This window comes from Pogoniulus pusillus, chromosome Z, assembly GCF_015220805.1.
Source record: "Pogoniulus pusillus isolate bPogPus1 chromosome Z, bPogPus1.pri, whole genome shotgun sequence".
Classification (NCBI taxonomy): Eukaryota; Metazoa; Chordata; class Aves; order Piciformes; family Lybiidae; genus Pogoniulus; species Pogoniulus pusillus.
Window position 1 is genome coordinate 43619916 of NC_087309.1, and position 24899 is coordinate 43644814.

At 40.1% G+C, this 24899-nt stretch overlaps 2 protein-coding genes across 5 annotated transcripts in view; one reads left to right on the plus strand and one right to left on the minus strand.

The window, feature by feature from the left end:
- RAB3C (RAB3C, member RAS oncogene family) overlaps positions 1-24899 on the plus strand; it is a 448802-nt gene that overhangs the window by 241170 nt on the left and 182733 nt on the right. The window lies entirely within an intron of this gene.
- Positions 1-24899, minus strand: part of PDE4D (phosphodiesterase 4D) — a 422688-nt gene that overhangs the window by 38003 nt on the left and 359786 nt on the right. For all 4 annotated transcript variants that reach the window (XM_064140535.1, XM_064140537.1, XM_064140536.1 and 1 more), the window contains one exon: positions 13495-13607. In XM_064140535.1, coding sequence (XP_063996605.1) covers positions 13495-13607 — 113 coding nt within the window. The remainder of the gene's footprint in view (positions 1-13494; positions 13608-24899) is intronic.

The window sequence follows — 24899 nt, forward strand, 5'->3', positions numbered from 1 at the left end:
AACAGATAGACTTGTCTAGAGTGTACTATCCCACAGCAGTCACGACATTGTAGAAGGAAACAATAACAGAAAACAACTAAAGCAAGCCCCAGATTACTTTGTTCCTGAAAAGCAATTAAGGTAGTTTCAGACTTCGGCTCACTATTCAAGTGATGGGATGCAACAAGATGTAAGATCAACACCTGTCCCCTCATCCTTCACCTAGGTTAGTGAAGCTACTTCAGGTTTCTAAAAGCCCTCTGTATGTCACCATGCTTTTATTTATACCACATCTATAATATCTAAAACGTGTAAGATCACAGGATTGGTATCTCCCTGGGAAGACCAAAAAAAGAAAAAAAATTTCACCACAACATTATCAAATTCTTTTTCTTCCTGCAGTTTCTGCAGAAGTTTTCTAGAGCACTTCATCATCGTGTATTTAAAAATCAGTCATTCCACTTAAAATATCACGTTCTGAGTGAGGATATACTGAAACTGTGCTAAAAACGCCAAGCCTTCCTAGCACTGACCAACTGCATCATCTTTACAGTGATGAGCTTTATAAGCTGCCCTATAATAAAAACTTTGAATCCTTTTCAGCAACATCCAGAAAGTGCTGTGGAAAATCTCTCCCAGATAGAAAAAATATGCATTTGGTTTTACTGATGCTGTGAGAAAAGAAGAAATTACATTACCAAATTATGAACTGCAATCTTACTTGAATCCAGTTTTCAGACACACAAAACTTGGGCCATGCTTCATAGTGTAAGAGAAACACAGTCATTTCATTGAGGGATCTGGGCTCTGAATGTTGAAGTTTATGCATCCAGGGAGATACTCCATGACTTGTCAAATAATAAAGCATGTTGATATTTCTCAGGAGTAAATATGCTTCTAAGTTTCTAGCTAGTTTCCATTGCAAGTGAAAAATACATTAATTTAAAGTCACACAGCCATACTTAATTTCAGACTTTGGGCTGTTTTTTGTGCCTTCTTGCAAGGACTGTGTTTCAGAAAACCCTGATAAGCACATACGGAACAGCTCTCAAAATGCAGCAAAGACATTTACTGACTTCTTGTTGAGCCATGGCAGCCTCCATTTACTCTAAAATGGTATCTTCACCTCTACTTGTTGCTATGACCGCACCATAAAACAAGACTGTAATTTTTTTTCCAGACCCATTTATGACAGGCCTAGGTTCTTCCTATTATGGTGTCTGCATCAACACATTGTGCATTTGCAGCAGCTGCCACTAAGGTTATCAGCATGCAGCAGAGAACAAAGATGATGAGGAATATGAGCATCTTCACAACACCACACGCAAGTGCTGCTTTGAGACATGCTATACTGCATGCAGATAACACATCTAGATTTGCTGGAAGTTCTAACTCAAGTTTTCTGGGACAGGAAAAGCTGAATTATGGGTGAGCTAAAGCTAAGAAGGCAAAATCATGTAAGAAAGCAAAATAAATACTGCATTTTGCAAGGCACCAGGTACCTGTCAGACCCCCAGGTTCTGAGATGTTGTTATCAAGCATTAGAGAGGCAAGCATTTTAATTCATCTAACAAAAGCACAGTAAAAATCATACTTACAAACATTCTCACCACCAACTTTTAAATGTAATTTTAATATTATATAGCTTCTTTCATTCATTTCAGCTACTGAACTGAAAGCGTTGTGTTCAATTCACATGCACTTACAGGGGGTGTCTCTTTGTGCATTTCATAGGTATAAGTTTTAGTCTGCTCCTATTCATACCATCCTGTCTCATGCAAAATGAGCTGTTGGCTGAAGCAAAGTATTACGGGGCTAGAAGTTCAGATTGCAACATGGGAGGCTTCCTGTTCCAAGTACTGCTTTTGGATTCTGAGGTTTTGGCTCTCTTCTGCTGAGATGGCAGCATGACAGAGAAGGATGGGGTAGTAGTTTTCTTGCTTGGCTCTTAACTTGCTTACTTCTGCTTGCTGCTGCTTTCCATGATGCTTTGTCCACCAACAGGTTAAGGTAATTATACATTTGGTACTATGATTGTCTGATTTACTCAGTTAACTCTTATCTCACTCTCTTTCTCTCAACATGGAGCATTTTGTGTGTTGTTTTTCCCTCACTTCTGTATCAGGGCAAACAGACAGGTCAACTTGCTGGTTTGGTTTAACCTGTTGGGTTTTGCTTTACACCATTATAGAGCATAAGAGAAAGATGGCCAAAACTAAAGGTACAGCCATTATCACGCTGTGTATGCATTGTTTTTAATGTACCAGGCCTCATCCACCAGAAAGAATGAAAATAAGTTGTCAATGCCACGTTTGTGGCAATAAAGTTTAGTAACAACAGCCAAAAGATCTGTGATACTGACAGCACACTCAAAAGCAGCAACTCTTCACAAATCCAGCAGCAAATCTTACAGCCCTGTCATTGTCCTTCAAAATTAATTAGCAGAAGCAGCATGCATTCTCAAAAAAAGGATGCTCAGATTAGCCTGACTTAAGTACACCACAGACTTACCTGAACTGGTCCTTCCAATCACAGAATCGTAGAATCAGTCAGGGTTGGAAGCGACCACAAGGATCATCTAGTTCCAACCCTGCTGACATGGCCAGGGACACCTCACATTAGGTCAGGCTGGCCAGAGCCTCATCCAGCCTGGCCTTAAACACCTCCAGGGACAGGGTCTCAACTACCTCCCTGGGCAACCCATTCCAGGCTCTCACCACTCTCACATTGAACAGCTTCCTCCTCATGTCCAGTCTGAACCCACCCACGTCCAGCTTTGCTCCATTGCCCCTAGTCCTGTCACTCCCCGATAGCCTAAAAAGTCCCTCCCCAGCTTTTTTGTAGGCCTCCTTCAGATACTGGAAGGCCACAATAAGGTCACCTTAGAGCCTCTTCTTCTGCAGACTGAACAGCCCCAACTCTCTCAGTCTGTCCTCACAGCAGAGGTGCTTCAGCCCTCTGATCAACCTACTGACCCTTCTCTGGACACGCTCCAGCATCTCCACATCCCTCTTGTAATGGGGGGCTCCAGAACTGGATGCAGTACTCCAGGTGAGGTCTCACCAGAGCAGAGTAGAGGGCAAGAATCACCTCCCTCAGCCTGTTGGTCACACTTCTCCTGATGCAGCCCAGGATCTGGTTGGTTTTCTGGGCTGCAGACGCACACTGCTGGCTCATATTGAGCTTCTCATGCACCAGTACCCCCAAGTTCCTCTCCTCAAGGTTGCTCTCCAGCCAGTCACTGTCCAGCCTGTATTTGTGCTTGGGATTGCCCCGACCCAGATGCAGGACCTTGCATGTAAATTACTTCAATATATCACACATCATTATATCCAGAGAACAATATTCATGGCCTTATGTATCTGGTGAATATGAGTGATGTAGCAGAATAATTAACCATTAACCATGCAGTTAACCATGTACATTTCCTGTAAGTTCCAGCTGTTTAATTCCAGAATAAACACTGAATTTGTTTAGACTGATTTGTGTAACTTTAAAAAAGCTGCTTGAAACAAAAAACAAAAGGCCATGGGTTAGACTACAGTTCTCATGGAGACAGGCAAGCAAAATCTACCACTAACACCACTAATTAGTGAGGGAGAACGATGAGGGAGCTTGAAAACCGGCCTGGACTAGGGCACATTAAAATAATTGCTGCTTTGATTAACAGTTTGCTAATGTCTAGTACTGATGAGTACGGATTGCATTCTGATGTTAAGGAAACTCACTAATGAACTTTCTAGTTGAAAATCTAACTTACATGTCAACATATCCAATGAGGAGCACTGGGAATCCTACCACTGAGTTGTGCCATGCAGCCAGTGACTTCACAGCACACCTGAACACATGAAAGCAACAGCAAGATGCTGTGAAGTACATTTCCAGACTTGGACTATCACAAATGCATTCTAACACCTCTGTCTCAGTTTCCCAACTTCCTAAACAGAAACACTTCTGATCTGTAAATCAAGAGATGTGAGTGTCATGGCATATTACTGTAGCACAGCACAGGCAATTTTTTAAAAGTATACTATGCAGTACAAGAAGATGAAAAAAGACCTTACAGTTCTGTATTGTTTCACAGATGAAAAGCCAACACAGATATTTGTGTTTTATATTCTGGGAGGACTTAAAACAGATATATAAGATACTTCCCTACTTCACAAAATTAGAAACTATCCTCGATCAGAAAAGATGAACCATTATATGTATAGTAATTGTAATTCTAATATTTCTATCTATAATAAAACATCTAAATAAAATTAAAACTAAAGGTCTGCTTGCAGTTTAACTGTCCTTTCTTCCCTTGCTTTCACTCCCCAAATAAAACCAATAGCAGCCTGTTTAGTACCCATAATGAACAGAGTGTTTAATTAAACATTGTTTTGCTAAAGGATCTTATAGAAGTATTCAGTCAACACAATATCATTAGCTGACATATGTATTGGTGGTTTACAGTTCCATTAACAGAAGCAGCAATGTATTTAAATTTTATGTGTAGATAACTTTGTAAACAGGCACTGCACATCACCTTGACCATGTTGCTCTGCTGCTTCTGATTTATGGCAGATGATACTATTGCCTGTGCAGCTCCATTTCAACACCTGCAGCAGGCAAGTAGAGCAAATGACAGGCAGAACTTGACCCTTTGCTGGAGATTCAAATGAAGCAGCAGTCCCAATCACAGCAGGGCTCTGTCACCAGGTATTCAACAGGGCAGCCACAGGGAAGATGCAACTGAACTGCTCAGCCCCAGCTCAACATAAAAATGCTGGCCACTGCCTTGCTCACATAGTTCCAAGGCAGAATAAGTTGCACCAGCTTCCATCATGCAGTCAGTTTTGTGGCTACACTGCAGGCTGGATGCAAGTTATCCAGAAATTTATCCCAGTTCTGTTGGGATATGCTCTATTTACAACAATGGGAGAAATGAGAACATGACATATCTATCCATAATCCATAAACACTCAGTTCTGTGGGATTTCTTCTAAACATGGATGGTTTTGGCAGAAAATACCAAAGCCACTACTAACGTAACTAAGCAAAAAAATGTTTTCTTAGTACAGTGTATTTATGAGACAGAGGCTGAACTGACATTTTAGCAAACATCACATCCATTCTGACAAAACTTTCTATGGTAGCAGAAACTGCATCTTCTCTGAATCATGAAAGTGATTAACAAGAAAAAAAGAAGAGTGGGCACCTCTTTCTGAAATGGCTTGGATCTTACAGTCTAGTCATGACTTACAGCTGCACACTACTACGAATACAATGGAGGATGCCTTCTTGGATCCAAATACTGTCACAGACAGCCTCAAGTATTTAGATATATATCATGTCTTTCAATAGCCAAAAATTCCATTTTTATTAGTCAGAAAGAATTTATAAAGTACTCATATCCATGAAGCTTTTTCCAATTAAATCTTTGGGGGGGGGGGGGAGAAAAAGCAAGCAAACAAACAAAACTTCTTTTTTTTTTAAAGCCATAAAAAAGCATATTAAAGTTTGCATTTCAACTTTAAATAATTTAACTTCTCAAAAAACTTCCTGAGTTTCAAATCCTTTCATATATAGTGGCTGAAAGTAAAGTTGTTTCCCCACATCATACTGATTATTTACTCCATAATATTTCGTCTTTGTTATTCTGTGCCATTACACTAAAAGGAAAGAATCTTTCACACTGTGGCATTTTCTGTAATTGAAGAGGCTACAAAAAGGGCTGTTCGCTTGCTGGTATGGACCATTTGCTTACATTTATGGAAAAAAATTGTCAAATTATTAGTGACTAAAAAGCTATGCAATTCTAGAAGCAGCTAAAAAGCTGAGAAGTGTTGTATCATAGGAACTCTCAGACAGGCATCATTCTCTATGTAGGTCTCACATCCAGGACTTTAAGAAGCAGTAAGAGATGCAGAAATAAACTAATTTTTTTTCCTATAATTGAACATATAGATTGAATTTGTGAGATTAAGGGGTCCTAACTTGTTCTGGAGCCTTGAAATGCCAGTGTTCATTGTATCAGTCATTAGAGGTGCACACTAGGCTCCCTTCTGTTGGGGCAGAATGAGATACCTGGCATAGTGTTTAAGAAGAGTCCTGACAAATAGCTAAAGAAGCTCACCATACCATCCACTTAAGATGATTCCAAATCACAAATGCCTGCTTGTCATTGGCCAGGGAGGTGAATGTTTGCCACTGTGTCCCTACACAAGGAGAGGGGTCAGCTCACAAGTCAGACACCTTGAGCCTCACCCATTTACTATCCTTGCAGAAAAACAGGACATTTCATGATTTTTTTCATTTACCAGCAATCTGTTAGGCCTTATGGAAGCGGCACATGTTTGCACAGAAAGATTCAGTCACTGCCAAACTGACACAACTACTCCATCCACTTGTTTCCAGGAAGATGGAAGTATTCATAAATGATGACGAGCTGATGCAAGCCATCTGCATGAGACCAAGTTTCACCCATCATCTCGCTGCAGAACATCCTTGCACAACACAGCCAGAAGAGTTCTGTCTTCTTGTGTTTTATATGTATATGCACACACACACACACACATACATCACAAGCCACTCATCACTACATTTATCAAAGTGCAAGTCTGTTCTCCAGAAGCATGACTAATATTACATAGGAGCAAGTCAAGTGCACACAGAACTGTGCTCCAGCCTAGAGGTCATACACTCCTCTTGAGCTGGCCTCAGCACACTGAAAGGGACGACTATCTCAGAAAGCAGTGGTTACTTACCTCCACAATATTTTTTTTCTTTTTTCTTTTGTGTTGTTAAAAGGAAACACAAAATTAAGGAATGGGAAAAAACAAAAACAAAAACAAAACCAAAAACAAGCGTGCCGCTTTATCAGTATCTCTTTACTGTCACTGTACAAACTGAAATCCTTAGTGAATAAAAAATGTCTTCATGCTGCATGCAACTAGCTTTTTCTTGCTAGTAGCTGTCCCTTCATCAAAAGCAACACTAAAGAGCTAACTAAACCCTCAGACTTCACTAGAAAGGTCTGGGAATATAAGAACCAAGGTAAACTGTCATGTCAGACAACTATGGGCAATTGCTTTGCCAGACATTCCATAGGAGGACTGTCACAAAACAAATCCCATCAAGAGTTCCATCTGGATATGCAAGATCTTTAAATCTGAGAAGCTAAATGGAGATGCTGCCTACTGTTCTAACAATTTAGTCATGACAACAGCAAAAACCTTTCCTTCTGTTAAGTTTCTGACACAGATTTTTCACATATAACATCTGAAACCCAAGAGAATGACTGATGTTTAAAATCTTCTTAAATGGTTATGACAAAAATATGCTGCCCGTTAATTAGGAACAGGTCACTCTAATCAGTGACTGTAACATAGGAGGGGATATTTTAACTCCGTCTGAGCTTCCACTTTTGGAAAAGTATTACAAAATGCTCTTACATATGAAATGTAATTTCTGAAGACAAGCTCCTAACCATGTGATGAACTTTTTCCCAAAGCTGGCAGTGAAGAACTCCAAGATAATGCCAAGAACTAGTCTGTTAATAAAAGATGAATCTAGTGGCATAGGGCATATTTATTACTTGTAGACCCAGCCTATCTAGGCTTCTATCAAATTAGTAACCACAACAGCACTTAAACTCTTCCACAGTATAAGACAAAGGTAAAATAGATGAAAGGACTAAATCAGGAGTTGGAGTCTGTTGCTAGTTCAGTATATTCTGGGCCTAGGGAAACTCAGAAAGCTGCTGTCAGCTTGCAAGAACATTGTGTTACTTCTCCATCCAATAGCCAGCACCTGCGAAGACCTGACAAGAGGCTTACAGCACCTTCTGTCCCTACTCCGGTCACTCCAGTGAGGGTCACAGAGGAAGGTGGGCAGCAGTGCTCTACCCTGCCCCTGGGAAAGCTCAGCAGAGCTAACAATGCTTCTGTATGAAACACATTAGGGAATGTATCCTTGGTCAATTACTCGAGCTACATAACTAAATGTGTCCTTGCCCTTTCTCCAGGTATGATAGTCTGCTCCTCATTGCCCCTGTGAGCCTTTTACTCTGTGAAATAGGAAAGGAAAAATATATCAGCAAAAAATGTGATTATAAAAGCAGCTCAAGTTGGAGGGGACTTCAGGAGGCAATGTGAAAAAAAAATGCAACGGAACAGATTTCAAATCTGTTTCATTCAAGTATAATTTTTACAGTTAAGTAATTTTATAAAATAAAGAGTCATTAGAATTGTTTGAGCATATGTAATGGATGATGAATACAGAACATAAACATTAGAAGGAACACAAAACAAAACACATTTGCACCAAACGTTACATGGGCATAATCTCTGGATGTTAATTGGTTGACAACATCTACGCTTTGGGCATCTTCAAAGCACTCAAAAGTCTCAGAAAGTTTTGAGGTTTTGGTTTGGGTTTTTTTTTTTTGAGGGGGGGTGGGGTTGTTTTGTTTTGTTTTTTCCCTGCAGCATCACAGGATGTCAGGGGTTGGAAGGGACTCAAAATGATCATGCAGTCCAACCCCCCTGCCAGAGCAGGATCATACAATCTATCTCAGGTCACAGAGGAATGCATCCAGACAGACCTTGAATGTCTCCAGAGAAGGAGACTCCAAAACCAATCTGGGACCCTGTTCCAGTGCTTTGTGACCCTTACAGTAAGGAAGTTCCCCCTTGTGTTGAGGTGAAACCTTCTGTGCTGCAGCTTACATCCATTGCTCCTTGTCCTATCACAGGGAGCAAGTGAGAAGAGCCTGACCCCCCTCTCCTGACACCCAGCCTTCAAATATTTATAAACATTTATTAAATCTCCTCTCAGTCTTCTCTTCTCCAGTCTAAAAAGCCCCAGGTCCTTCAGCTTCTCCTCATAAGGAGTCCAGTCCCCTAAACATCCTTGTAGCCCTCCAGCAAATCCCTGTCCCTGTTAAACGAGGAGCCCAAAACTGAGCACAGTACTCGAGACGAAGTCTCATCAGGGCAGAGACCTCATAATAAACAGATTTAATTGTCTGTAAATAGACTTTTGATTAATTTGTGAGCATTTGCAGATAACAGTATACAAGCTGGACTACTACAACAAGAGTTTATACTTAAAAGTAGCTCATAGTAAACACTGTCAAGCTAAACAAAAACAAAACCTTCTCAGGTTTCGCATTTAAAAAAGCTTCCTAGAGAAAAAACATTCATCTACTTTTCTGAATATCCAAAGAAATACCCAGGGAATGACCTTTTCCAAACCCTTGTTCATTACTGGTTATCAGCAAATCCTGCAAAAACACTATCATGTACAGCAGACTTAAAAATGAAACATAAGCACCACAAATTTAAACTTTTTCCAAGTCTAAATACAGATAGCAAGACACACAGAAGCAACACGCTGGAGACGTTTGCAAAATCATGATTACAGAAGTGAAAATACACTTTAATGTATGAGTTTCACAATAAGTATTCCTCCATGTTAGACTAATGTACAATAAATGCTATCTGGCATAAAGTGGTCACTACATCTTTGTTATTTGCACTCTTTACTTACTTTTGTTTATCACAGAACAAATCTGAGATCCAGAACGAGGAACATAAGCTAGGCACTAACTGGAAACAGACAGTTCTCCCACAGAACTTAAAATACATCAATTTTTGCTTTAATCTTGCTTCAGGGAAGAAGAGGAAGCTATCAATTAAATCACAGCAAATTATTAAGAAAAATGTATTTTAAAAAATAACTTTGCAACTGATGTAGGTTAGGAACTTTCCTCCCCACCACTATTTGAAATTTACCTGACTAGCTCACATGGCTTGGAAGTAAGATGAAGTTGTATTTACAGCATGGCAAAATTTACAAGCGCGCACACACACACACACACACATATATATATATACGCACACACACACAATACACTGGCAAGTATATACAAATTAGAAATAATACAGAAATCCAAACTTCCTCTCAGACAAAGAAACTGCCCAGAAGGGCTCAAAGCTACCCCTCCTCTTTCTCCCTATCTCCCTTCCCATCCAGAAACCAAAGCAAGCAAGTCAACAAAGCTTACCTGTTAGTCCTTACCAAAGATTAAAGGAGAGATCAGATCAAAAAGAGAAACGAACAGGGCAACTTCCCAGGACAAACTGAGGGAAGACTGTTTATATTTTGTCTTTTTATCCCTCTCAGTAAACCAATGAATGATAAAGACATCATCATTATTTTCTTTTCACAACCAATGATCTAATTTCTCTCATCAAAATATTCCAATTAGCCTCAAACCAGCACAGCAACCCACAAATTTTAAAAAGCTCATTTGCTTGTAGAACTGCACCGAAGTGTACCTTTGTCTGAAATTAGAAATCACAGTCAGCTAGTACCCACCTAAAAACTACGTTTTTTTCAACAGATCTTATTCACAATTCAGTTTATCATGAGTTATATTGATATGGGTTAACATCTATGGAAATCAGAGCAGTTCAACTGAAGCATCTCATTATGCGTTAGGATCCTAGCTTTAGTAAACCGAACTGCTAAATTGTTGTCTAAAATTAATTTATTGCTGTTTAAGTAAGCTTTACATAGTAAAGCACAACAGAGCCACAGTTCACTAATGTTAGCTAACTGCTAGGGATTGGACATAGAATAACGTATGGTGAGTGTATCTAATTCTTATCTAATAAGTTTATCTAATTGGACTGCTGAATATCTTACAATTTGCAGCACAAGCCTGCTTTCACTCTCTCTGGATACCTTCTCCTTGGTTTCTGGCTGGTCTTCCTCTGCTCCTGGTCTTGTATTGCTGTCTGACTCTCATCTGTTTTGACTTTGTGAGGTATAGGGAGGTGTGGGAGGTAGAGATGGCCAGGTGGCTATATTACAGCTCTCTGTTTCCAGGGAGGTGGGGGAAGAGAGATGAAATATAGCACAAGGGGGTACTGTGTTGTTACTGAACTGTAAATAACATGTAAACATACCTCATACATGTTTACTGCTTTTTATACTTCTATTATTTATTCTACTTTTGTAAATATAATTTAATTTAATTTTCCAAATTATGAGTAAGTGTGGTACATTTACACTGGAGGCTAATTTTCCGATTTTGTTGGGTGAAAAATCAAAACCACAACAGAGGTGCTGTGTGTCAGAGATGTCTTATTAATCAGAAAGCAAATCATTCCTTAGAACAAACTGTTAGACACCTAAAATTAAAACCCTCCTTCATTCAAGTTTCTCACATTATTATATGGGCTTGCTGGTTATATTCAAGATTGTTCACATTATATTTAATGGCACTTGTTTACATTTTTTGAGAAGTCTTTAAAATAAAACACAACACTGAAAGATGTCACAGATTTCTATGCAAGAAGTGTCCACTTCGAAAAAAAAAGGGGGGGGGAGTTTGCCTTATGAATATAGCATGACCTGCAAAACCAAACATCAGCTATTTCTTCCCAGTATAGTAATACCTCTTCCTAAATATTCCTAAATTGCAATATGAAACAGTAAGCAGCAATAAAGTACTTTAGACGCTTATTCATATTTGATAGACCAACCACACTGCAACAATGCACTAAGGTAAAAATTCCAGCTTTAATGTAAAGCTTGGCATTATTCTTCCTGACCTTCAGATTAACTGTAACTTGGTTTACTCAGCACTGATCCCTTGTCTGCATGACCTTGTGTTGAAAACAACAACATAAAAAGCTTTTTCTGAATCGCATTTTCCTCTGCATTTGAATAAACACCTATGAAGAATGTTTATCCTGTAATTACAGGAAACAATTATTTAACTAGTACAAACAAACACAACCAAAACATTGTACCAAATGTAGCACCTTAAGAGTTCAGAGACAACAAAGCACTTGTCAATTCTAATTTTAAAAACTGATCCTCTTAAGGTAAAAATCTGAATATCCTTGGCAAAACTTGGGGTGTATTGTTTTGCAATGGGGTTTACCTTATTCTAAAGCCATTCACTGTTGATAAAATATACTGCACACCCTGTCTGGTGTAGGGAGGTAATAAACAAATACTTGAATAAAGTTCTGGAATGTGTGAAAGAAGACAGGGAACCAGTAAATGTCCACACTTGTTAGCAGTAAAAGATCATGCCCTACACATTGGCCTGATATTACTTCCTTTGAAAACAGCGTTAGTAGATCAAAATAGTTGTCAAACACAGTTCCAAACTGTTGACTTTTTAACTTGATGGTAAATCTGCAATGTATTTCAAATAACGAGCTCTTTCAATTGGCAGTAAAAAATGAAGACAAATTTCTTGCAACAGTGCAACGTCAGGCAGGTAACTCTTAGAACAGAAATTTAATTGCTGCTCAACGTCTTTAAAGACACTAGGAAAAGAAGGGACATTATCCTATGAGACTAAACTATGCAACAGAGTGAACACCTCCCATCTTACATGCAGGCTGAGTTGAATATGGACTTACAAACAGTCCATACAAAACAGCAGATGTTTGGTAAGGGCTATCAAAGCAAGACATCAGAATTTTAAGAAAGTATAAGCCAAGTCAAAAACACTTCTTTTCTGACTTTGGAAAAAAAAATCTTAATTGCAACTAAAACAGTTAAAAGATGCTAAAATATTAATCAACAGCTACTTTTGCAAACATGAGAGGTAAAACTAGACTACTTCATTAAAACTTTCTCCCATTGTATAAGTAGCTCCCCAGATACTCAGCTGATGACATAAAAATCAATTCTGAAGAAAGAAAGCCTTTTTTTTTTTCATTTGGCTTTAAAAATTACCTCTAGAATGTAGCCACATGTTGTTTGCAAATCAGAATCATGAAAGAAGGTATACTTCTGAGCATTTCAAACTGCACAACAAACACAAGTGCACACACACAGAGCTCACAGCAGACACCACATTGTAGTCATCAGGTAATAAACTTAGCTTGTGGGAAGTAAGGAAGGGTGCACAGAAACACACCTCTAGATTCAGGTGTCTGTCTTGACTTCTATGACAGCACCTTGTGCTGAGCACGTTCTTCCATAACAAATGGTGTTATCAGAGCTGATAGCATTGCTATATACAAATAAAATTGAGCCTGCAGCTTTATATTTTCATGCTATTTTCTACTTTTTTAGGAAAGACCTCTAGTTCACAATGGGACGCTGTGAAAAGAAAGGGGAACTGCAGGGATTATCGCCAATACCCAAATCAAATCTCTTTCATTTTCAAATTGAGACACCCAGGGAAACAACGGAGTTCTCTAAGACCTACATCTCCTTCTGAGCGTGTCCTGAAATTCTAAACTATGAACCACAGCAAAAGTCTCTTCTGCACCCCAGCACGCATTAGGAGACTGTTACTTCCCGCAGCAAGTTTCTCACACACCGGGGCCACTCGCCCGGCAGAGCCTCTCCGCACCCCGGCTGCGGGGCCAGGGAAGCCCACACCTGACCTCGGAGTCCCTCCGCGGCCACGCCGGTCCCTCCCACGCCGGTCAAGGCGATCCCCGAGGCGGGAAGACATGGGGCGGCAGTCCCGGAGCCGCGGGCTCTTACCTTGTTCGATGCCATTTCGCTGACGGAGTGCCTTGTCTGCAGGGTCTCCAGCTGGTCCAGGCACCAGTCCAGCTCCTCCAGGGTCTCGCTAGCTAGTTTTTGGTAGGCCTCCTCTGCGAAGAAACAGGGAAAGGTGTACTCAGTTCGCAAGCGTTTCACAGGGTTAACAACGAGCTCCACCGGGTCCATCCTCCGCTGCCCGGTGCTCACACATGAGTACTGCTCCCTCATATTGCCAGCCTGCGCAGCGGCCGGCAGAGCTCCGTCCACTCTGCGGAGCCACCAGGGTGGTGGAGCCGCGACGCCGGCAGAAACTTCGCACCGCCCGGGATCGCCGCCCGCCCCGCCCCGCCCGCGGGCAGCCGGCTCCGAGTCCCGCAGCTGCCCCACGGCGACCGTAGGAGCTGGAGGCAGCTCCTGCTGGCGGCGGGACAGCGCGAGCAGGGGTGAACCAGCGGCGCTTTCGCGCTTCCGTTGTCGCAGCTCCGCCGGCAGCCCGGCTGCTAGCGGCGACCCGCCGCACCCACCCGCCAGAGTTTCCACACACACTTCCCTCCCTCGCGGAGAGCCCCGCAAAACCCGGCGCGGAGTCAGCCTCGCCGCCGGTACCCACCGGCCATGCTAAGCCGTCGTCCCCGTGGTTCCACAGGGATGCCACGAGACTTAATGGGTAAAGGTTTCTATAGCGTGGGGAGGATGTAGAAACACGTGGAAGAGGGTAACGATGACCTGCCGAAGCACGGGCTGTGGGGTGTGTGCACAAAGTATGACACGCTGGCTGTAAGCAACAAAGAGGGCTGATGAAATAAAGTTTGGGAACTCGACCCTGCAACACAATATGAGCTGTGGTCCCAGCAACGATTTAACAAAAACTGCTGTATGTCACGTTGGAGATAACTGTCTTAAAGCCTGGAGAAGTTTTATTCACAGAGCAGAAGACATCCCCCCCCTTTTTTTGGTAAGTCTGTAATAGCACGAGGTGTGTTAAAATGAAAATCATTTCAGAGAAATATGATGCAAGCCTAGAAAACCTGTCTTTTATTCTTTTTCCCTCCCATTTTTTTCTGATCACAGGGAAAACACAACTCCACACTGAACTCATACCTTAATAAAGCCCAATCATGCAGACTTACAAGCCACGTATCTGAAACATCGAGTTTTGAAACTCCTCACATGGATGCTTCGGGATCAGCCGCATGCAAACATAACTCCAAGGTAGAGAAACATTTATTTATTGAGTTCATTATTGCTGTCTAAATTACCTCACTTGTTTCACATGAGTTTAACCTTATTTTCAAAATGTCAGACAACCAAAAAATCAGACAAAGAAATATCTAAAACTCCTTTTTAAAAAAAAAAAAAAAAAAAAAAAAAAAAAAAAAGACAGTCCAGCACAGACTACTGCCAAACAGGTCAGTGCATCACTGGTCGACACCAGGATGTTAGACCCACATCTTTTCATATTTCAAAGCAGATGGTCAAAAACTTTGGGTTCCTTCACAACTATCAAACTCTGGAAAAAGGCAGCTTGAGAAGAAGTTTGGATTAACTGGCAGAACCACCTTTAATTTTTATTTTTCTGTAATGTCTATATCATGATTAACCTCCTACTTCAGCAAACATGAAACCAACAAGTACTCAACAAAACCCATCCACATTGAATCACATTCACACATGCCATACTTACTATGAATGCTATCTGATCCAAAACAATTCACCTAGCAAATAATGTCAGGATTTTCCAGCCTGTTTATCCACCAAAAGAGAATCGATGATGTTCTGCAACACAGCAGACATCACAGATCACTAGATCTTGAACATAACTGGTTTACTGACCTCACAGTTATTCAAGATCAACACTGGAAATAGAAACAACTTTTATAATATGTCTGCACTGAATGCTCTTGATGAAGAGGAGATCCAGTTAACATATGCATAGTTACCTGACGCCCTTATACAAATGTTTCATTGAGGATCAAATGCATAATGAAGTGCAGTAAAATTAATCTGTATCATGTTATTTTGTTGCTAGTCTGCAGCCTGCCCTTCAACAGCTCTTGAAAATCACACACTTCACAATTAAACAACACCCTTTCTAATACCTGAGAATAAGAAGGTAATGCTTTTCCAAGCATCAAAACAACAAAATAAACTTGAGGCGTACCGTATTTGGGTGAAAGTAATACAATGCTCACTTTGCTATTTAAAACTTATTTTTCTTATTGATATATCAGCTATGTACATTAGCAACAGCACCTTACATGCAAGAATCTTTATCTAATGTACAACTTACAGTATATCTCAAAGCATATTAGAAGCTAGAATAAGTCAACTCACTTGGAAGTCACATTGCCCTTATGATGTTTTTCACGATCTGTCGTTTCTGACTCCCACATTTTAGAGTCTGTGGCTGCCATGGGGACCCAACTGACCACTCAGACTAAATAAATATCTGGTGACCAATGGAAGGCTAAAGACTTGCTGGATTCAGCACCCCCTGCCAGTTCTCAGATAGCAGAGAGGTCAGTCCAGTCCTGATGGCTTAAATAGAAATAAAAGCGTTTCTAACTGGTGACAAAGTACCCATCAAACAAGCAGGCCTGCTTTGTTCCAGCAGTTCTGAAGGGCAGAACAACCATAGGAAAGCCTTTTTTTCTAAACAGTACTAAAGCTCTAAATTTGGCCCACGCTTTTATTGTTATACAATGTGGTGGAAAATGTTGTCGAGGTTAACAGCTTTTCAAGTCTAACACCCTGTCACCACTAAGCTAAGAATAAAAAAAAAATAATTATCAGCCTCGAAGCTTTGACAGTCTCTCTACAGTTTCTGAGTGCTGTGTTAGCTTTAAGGCAGGACCCCATAATCATTCCCAGCCGGGACTGATACACTAATCAGGGTTTTTTTTGGTACAGGTACATGATTAAGCTTCCTCCCTTTCTCCTGCTCTCCTGGCCCCTAGATTATGAAGTCCTAAAACTTAAAACAGATTAACTTCTGTAAATGAAAGCTGCTTTGAAATTTCTATTTTTCTTTTTGCTTTAACAATTTGCACATTATTTCATGTTTTTAGAAGAAAGGAAGTGGGAACAAACCCTTTTTTTACAGTTTACAGATTACAACAAACAATTCCATTACATGTAGCTTTTAGAACAAAAACACACAACTGCAACCACAAAAGAAAGGCTCCAGAAAGAAAAAGCTCAGCCATAACCATTTGGCACTGCACACTTTTTTTTTTTTTTTTTTTTTTTTTTTCAAAAAAGGATGCTCTACTGTCTGTTTTATAAAAGACTTTATTCTTAGCACAACTCCTAACAAAACACCAGAGAGAGCTGTGTCTGTATTCACACTCTTACTCAGAAATAACTTGTGTTCAAAATTTTCAAAGGCACAAATACCTATATGGCAATAATTAGGAAGAGTGTTCACTTAAGAGTTCATCATGCCTTTCATGTGCAGTGTCCTACTGTTTCCAGAGAACAAAAAGCAATATAAGACATTTCTACTAATGCTGAAGTGTATTCATAACTAACTTTTGCAGTGCTTTAAAGAATTTCAGAACAGCAGAAGGAAAAGCTAAGTACAGGCTCTTTCATTGCTGTCCCATCTGTTGAGATTGTCTAAACAACTCAAAGAGGCTGGAAAAAAAGTTAAAAGTGCACAGCCAAGGGCTTTGACCACTGGTGTTGCCTAAAAATGGGAGGCAAGACAAGGTCACCACAGAGCAGTGGCATGATAAGAGATAGGCTTGGTGTATGTATTTTCTTTTGGGGATGCAGGCAGCTGGGAGTAGCTCTGAAAACCTCCAGGTTAGTCTAAATGAAGGTGAGTGGAAGATCTACTGTGATACTCAGGCCCTGGAAATCTTTCCTGAATTTTCTAACCATCTTTTTTTCTCTTTTACATAGCATATGCTTGAAGTTTGAAGCAACACAATTGCTGGGCCAAGAGTTTCAGTTTCTCATACTACTACAGCATCTCAGTCTTCTGTGGTTCAAACTAAGAATTTTTCTGTACGTGAGGGTGTTTGTACTTAGAATCTTAACTGTTGGCATATATGTTGAAGGGGCTGACATTTTAGCTAGTTGGCACCTTCTAATAAACATAGCAATATCAATACTGCTTCAGCACAGAATTGACATCCCTTTTCTTGGTCACCTATATTAAAACTGAAAACAATAACTTTGTTATTAGGTTTTATTGAAAAAAAATCATAAAAATTATGATGTAAAAGTCTTTGTGGAGCGTTCGTATGTTTTACTCTTGATAAAATGTAATTGTTAAAGATATTTTTGTTTAGCATCTCGAAGTTTGTGAACATCTCTCCAGAATCACAAGTGAATCAAAATGCTCTTGATCAGACTTCGGAATGAGCATCTGGAAAGAGAGCTCACCTGCAGCAGATTTCTCAGAAACTGTTTAGATGATTCCACTCTAACCACTCATTTTATCCCATGCTGAGACTCTCTCCAAGTTTTGACTCTAATGAAGAAAAATCCTTTGTACCTGTTAGACTTATGCATGTGATCTACGGGATTCCCCCAGCTTAATGCTTTAGGTATTGCCAGTAGCATTAGCCTCAGGCTAAGGAAATTGCCTTATTTCCTTGACCTCTAGAAACAGTAACCTCTACTAAATAATAAGAGCAAAAGATGAAGTCTAGTTATGCATCAGTTGTCAATATAACTTGACTACACTTATAAAAAAGGATAGTGTAGATAAATACACAGACAAAACACACATTAAATGGAGATCCAGGGGAAAAGGTGGATTTTTTCTCCCGACATTTTGTATTTCTCTCATGGTCTCAGAGAAATTCACATATGCCGTATAACAGTCTCTTTAGACCCTAACACAAAGGCAAAGGTATGAACAACACGTGTTTATATTCTTTCAAAACCATGTTAACAGGAAGGCTGCAGATATCTGCAATGAAGTTAGAAGGGTCTTATTACAGTTAGTTCAGAGCAAATAAGGTACTTCGGACTCTCACAAATACAGAACTGTATCTCTCATTATGTAGTTCAGTTTCACTGCATGAGGATGGAGATGGGACTTGTACTGGCTTCCTCTGTTGCCTTTGTTGTTTTGTTTGTTTGTTTGTTTGTTTTCTGTGAAGCATTTGCACTAGTTCTTGGGAAAAGCTCTGAAACAAAGTTACTAATATGATATAGTGTGTTCTAAAGTCTAAAGTATTTATATGTTGAATATTTTTTAAATCAGTCTTGCAATGCCAGAGTAGTACAGCAAATTATTAGAAAATCAACTTTTTAATTGAAGCCAAGCAGGCAATATCTATGTACACATTCAGTACTTAAAGCTACTTAAATAATTTACTGTTTTAGTAACAGAGCAAGAGCACACCAAAATGTCTGCAACGTGAATGTCTGAATGCGCTCTTTGCTCTTACTAAACATCCAGCAGACTAAACAACCACTCTTATGTTACCACCCAGACTAAGCCGGTACCTGTAGCTGTAAAACAATTTGTTTCTGAGGAAGATGCTACTATTGATTCAACATAGTGAGAGAAGTGGGAAGACATTTCCAATGAAGAACAAAAACAGAGAAAATGGGCACAACTTGGAACACAGGAGTTTGCCTTTGAATATTAAGAAAGCACTTCTTACTGCAAGGGTGATTGAGCAGTGGCACAGTAGTCTTGATAGGCTGCGGAGGCTCCATGCTTGGAGATCTTCAAAGGCCAGCGGCAATCAGCTGGCTTTAGGTGGCTCTGCTTAAGCAGGGGGATTAGAGAAGATGACCTCCAGGAGTCCCTTCCAGCATCAACCGTTCTGTGATTAAACTAGCAGCTGAAAAATGTAAAAGCTATTTTGGCAAGAAATGAGTAGTTCAAATAGCCACACTGCTGTTCTGTAATAGACTGTGACCACAGCAGAAGGGATTAAAGGATATTACCTTGTCCCCCTCAGGATTTTTCTGAAGAGCTCTACCCATACATATTATTGTGGGCATTATGATGAAAACAGAAAATATAAATAATGAAATTTGCATCTGTAGACTTTACTGTTAAAATGGCTTACTAACAAATTTGCTATCCTACTTTCTTAGACCATATGATCAGAATACAAGGGAATAGCTCAAGTCTTTCTTAAAACAATACAAGCCCATTAAAAAATATTAAATTCACTTTTAAGCAGATTGCTACCAGTTTTACCTAAGACTTCTATAACTTCAAGATCTAGAAAGTCTGTTTTGTCATAAAATCTTTATTGCCTACAGGAAATTTACATCAAAATAAAATGTGAAAACTGGGAGTCTCTGGGAAAGAATGTCAGGATCCTTGTTGGATTTTAAGAGCTCCTGGAAAACTTTACAAATGCATATTCAGAAATTACTGCATAATAATAACAAAAAAGGTATCTGCAAGTACCAAAACTAACAAAATCTAATTCCTTAAGCATTTTGGTGTCCTCATTGATTTGAATTCTGAACTTTGGAATGCTCAACAGTGCAGTCTGAGCATACATTATCTTAAAAAGTTTGCCAAAGAAACCTCAGTAGAATTCCTGGTGACCGATAAAATTTGAAGCGGAATGAAAGCTTTCTAAGAGTTAGTATCTTCATATTGTCTCTTCTCGATATAGAGCTTGCATCTAAAAATAAATGTGTGGTTTTTTTCTTAAAAGAGTGTTCACAAGCTGCTATTTAAACATTTTTACATAGTTTATATAGGATAAATTCCATAAATCACAGCCTCATTATTAGATTTAGGGTGGTCAGTGATTTCAGAAGTTAGTATGTGGCTGATAGTAATAAACACCTATTTCCTAAGAAAAGCATTCTAAAATTGTCCCAACTGTTTCTGATAGTAATGCTAATTTAGAACAGATTTGCATGATCTTGTTAAGATAAACTAAATGAACTGATGGCCAGAAAGAGTAGCTGTAGGCAGGCTTTATTTTAAGGCCCTGTAGATTGCAGAAGAAAGCAAAGTTCTAACCCCTGCCCCAGTTTGGTATCAGGAAGCCTGCTCTCTATCCAACAAAACTAAAGGAGAAACATAGTAATATCCATTTTCATCTTCCTTCCTACAAGCAACAGAAAGGGTGATAGCCCTTTTATGATATGATTGAGTCCAGCATCAGTAAGTTTGCAGATGACACCAAGCTGGGAGCAGGTGTTGATCTGTTGGAAGGTAGGAGAGCCCTGCAGAGGGACGTGGCCAGGCTGGATGGGTGGGCAGAGACCAATGGGATGAGATTTAACAAGGCCAAGTGCAGGGTTCTACATTTTGGCCACAACAACCCCAAGCAGCACGACAGGCTGGGGACAGAGTGGCTGGAAAGCAGCCAGGAAGAAAGGGACCTGGGGGTACTGATAGATAGTAGGCTGAAGATGAGGCAGCAGTGTGCCCAGGTGGCCAAGAGAGCCAATGGCATCCTGGCCTGCATCAGGAACAGTGTGGCCAGTAGTGCGAGGGAGGTTATTCTTCCCCTGTACTCAGCACCGGTCAGGCAACACCTTGAGTCCTGTGTCCAGTTCTGGGCCCCTCAATTCAAGAGAGATGTTGAGGTGCTGGAGCATGTCCAGAGAAGGGCAACAAAGCTGGTGAGGGGCCTGGAACACAAACCCTGTGAGGAGAGGCTGAGGGAGCTGGGGTTATTTGGTATGAAGAAGAGGAGGCTCAGGAGTGACTTCATTGCTGTCTACAACTACCTGAAGGGACACTGTAGCCAGGTGGGGGTTGGTCTCTTCTCCCAGGCAACCAGCAACAGAACAAGGGGACACAGTCTCAAGTTGTGCCAGGGGAAGTATAGGCTGGATGTTAGGAGGAAGTTCTTGCCAGAGAGAGTGATTGACATTGGAATGGGCTGCCCAGGGAGGTGGTGGAGTCACTGTCCCTGGAGGTGTTCAAGAAAAGCCTGGCTGAGGTACTTAGTGCCTTGGTCTAGTTGACTGGCTAGGGCTGGGTGATAGGTTGGACTGGAAGATCTTGTAAGTCTCTTCCAACCTGGTTGATTCTGTGATTCTATGGTTCTTCACTTCATACCCAGTTAGGTAAGGTGTACTTACATGGCACAAGGCAGATACACTTTTGTACTGTTCCTTAAACTAAGATCAGAGACAGCGAATAAACATCACTTTTAGCTTCAATATTTATTTATTATTTAATGTTTCCTCATTGAATCAAGTAATGCCAGAATCAGCCTTTGGGCTAGCAGAATACTCCATAATGGTGTATTCTTGCACCTTACTAAAGATAATGGAAAAATGTGAAGTTCCTGTCTGAATGTTTGCTTTTGATGGATTATTCCCAGTACGTGCTGAATCAAAATGCAGTAATCTGTTGTATCTCCTGTGAAATTCCACATTTATCTCTGACATTGCTGAAGGAGTGAATAATCTTCTTTTGCCTACAAATTATAAGACTAAAGATATAGAAAAGTTTAGTTTGACTTTTATAAAGCAATTCTTTACTATTTAATTTTTTTTGCTTGTTTATTGTAATTGTTTGTTAATATATTCAAAATAGTGCTCCATTCAGGATTAGATCTCATTAGATTATAAATAGTGCATATATACATCAGAACTATGACTCTTCTCTAGGTTTTTTAAAGAACTATCTCATTCCTACTGATCCTGGATTTAAGATAATACTGTTTTCACTGGTTCGATTTTGGCTTTTGTAGGGAGCATAAATACTCATTTGGAAGTCAAATATGCCCCACTATTATTAGAATTATTCCATATATAAGAAACCTATAGTTTAAACTGGATGAACTGTGTTAGTCACATAATCTCTTTACTCTGGACAATGAGTCAATCATTATTTCTGCTACAATTCTGTGTCATATTGCCTTGGGAAGTTATCTCAGAGACTATTAACCCTCAGGCTGACAATGTAAGTATCAGTCACTGTTTCTGTGGCTGTGAAAAAGCCAAGCGGGGAAATGGTTTGTTTTGGACAATAGGTAGGTAAGGGACAAATGTCATTCAACAAAACCACAAGAAATGTCAACATGTTCCTCCATGCATCAAGTTGAAAACTTGACTAACACTGCTTTGTTTCAGTCTTTCCTTTACAGTAAATTTCATCTCTTTCACAATATTAATTAACACTTGATTTCTCTGAAACCCACAGAAGGATTTTTTTTCCCTTATATTTTCTTCCGCAAGCCCCATTCCAAACACTTGGCACTGATTTATGTAATATGAATATGTTTCATATTAACTGATGACCTGTCCCTTACTCTTAGGTAGATCAAACACAAGTAATCAAAAGACGGGCAAGAACAGAAAAGATGCATTATAGTAATTAATAATCCAGTTAATTCTGGAGAATTCTGTGGAAAGAGTCAACAGGTCAACAGGTTCTCTTCCTTTTTTTTCAATTAAAAAAAATAAATTGTTAATCATCTTTTAAGGTGAGCTGGAGCTCTCCTAGTTTCAAAACATAATTCATGTAAGATTTCTCATCTCCATGGATTTCAAAGGAAATAGCTTAACATACCTAAAGAAACACAAACAACTGTATTTTCACAATGGATAACTCCTTTCTTCTCTGTATACAAACCTGCAGCTGAAATCTGTAGGTCTGTCCCAGTATCCTACATAAGCACCTCACTGTCTGTCCTACCAACCCAAAATACAGAGCTAAGTGTAAAGCCATTAAAGTTCTGAAACTCAAGGTATGAAGGCAGCAGCAATATACAACCATTGCAGTAAGAGACTAATCAATTGCCCAGACCTGGGAAATCTGGTAGAAGTAATCTCTGGATTTTCTGCTAGCAGGAAGGGTTTAATCAAAGGAAATACCCCCTGTTAAAAGTTGTCAGAGAAGAATACCTTTTTTAAAAAAAAAAAATTCACATAATGGCATCCTGGCCTGCATCAGGAACAGTGTGGCCAGGAGGACGAGGGAGGTTATTCTTCCCCTGCACTCAGCACTGGTCAGGCCACACCTTGAGTACTTTTGAGTCCTGTGTCCAGTTCTGGGCTCCTCAATTCTCCTATGAGGAGAGGCTGAGGGAGCTGGGGGTGTTTAGCCTGAAGAAGAGGAGGCTCAGGGGTGACCTCATTGCTGTCTACAACTACCTGAAGGGACACTGTAGCCAGGTGGGGGTTGGTCTCTTCTCCCAGGCAACCAGCAACAGAACAAGGGGACACAGTATCAAGTTGTGCCAGGGGAAGTATAGGCTGGATGTTAGGAGGAAGTTCTTCACGGAGAGAGTGATTGGCATTGGAATGGGCTGCCCAGGGAGGTGGTGGAGGCACCATCCCTGGAGGTGTTCAAGAAAAGCCTGGATGAGGCACTTAGTGCCATGGTCTAGTTGACTGGATAGGATTGGGTGATAGGTTGGACTGGAAGATCTTGTAAGTCTCTTCCAACCTGGTTGATTCTACGATTCTATATTTTTTTATTCTATTCCACCCTCTACTAATACTGCCTCTAAACAGATAAATATTTTGTCAGTAATTACAAACATTTTTCTATTAACGATATAGAAAACAGTTTCTATCTGTGTGCACTTACAGAATAACATTTATCAGAGTTTACTACAGCAAGTCTGACCTTAATAAAGACTATTTCTTCATGAAAGTAAAAAAGGAATAATTATTTTCTTAGGCCATGATGGTCTTTATTGCAGCAGTTGCCAGCAGGAACTTGACAGCAGTGCTGTGCAGCTCTCTCAATTTTTGCTGCAACTTGAAATGGGCCATTATTACATTTTTAAATAAAATAAAATGGCATTTCTTTTGAAAGAAATAATAATAGTGTTTAATAAGAACGTCAATGCAGTACCTTCCTTTAAAGGTGTTAAGGTGTTTAGGACCGGCCTGAAGCGACAAGACCAGTTTAGCTAGCAATATTCTTCCTGCAAGCCAGCCATGTCTACAAACACCAAGTTTCTATCTTGACCAATGTATTGTAATATTCTAAACTGCCAGCCATGTGATTGCCTACTAACTACCATAGCTTAGTGTCAATTGAGAGGAAAGAACATCAACTCCCAATTTAGAAGCATCTTCAAAGTTGTGACTGAAAGTCAGATGAAAGTGATTTAAACCTTCCTATGTGTATACCTGTACTCAGACTGAGTCTCCAAGAAGTGAAAGAGCTGCACAAAACCAAACTTGCTTTAAACTCCAGAATGTGGAAGTCCAAAGGCAGAGGTGGATGTCATCAGTGCAAGTGCGCAGCTAGAAGAACTCTTCAAGCAACTGGCCACGTTACAAAAAGAGTTTAACAGCCAATGCAGTACCTGGGCATCGAATCAGGAGGTTGATGCATGATACTGTGCACTGTCACAATAAGCGATAGACTCCCCATGGAGGGGGTTGAATGACCTCCCTTGAAGTGCTTAGAAGATGCATAGATAAGGTGCTAAGGACATGGTTTAGCATCAGACTTGGTAGAGCTAAGTATATACTAGCCGGAC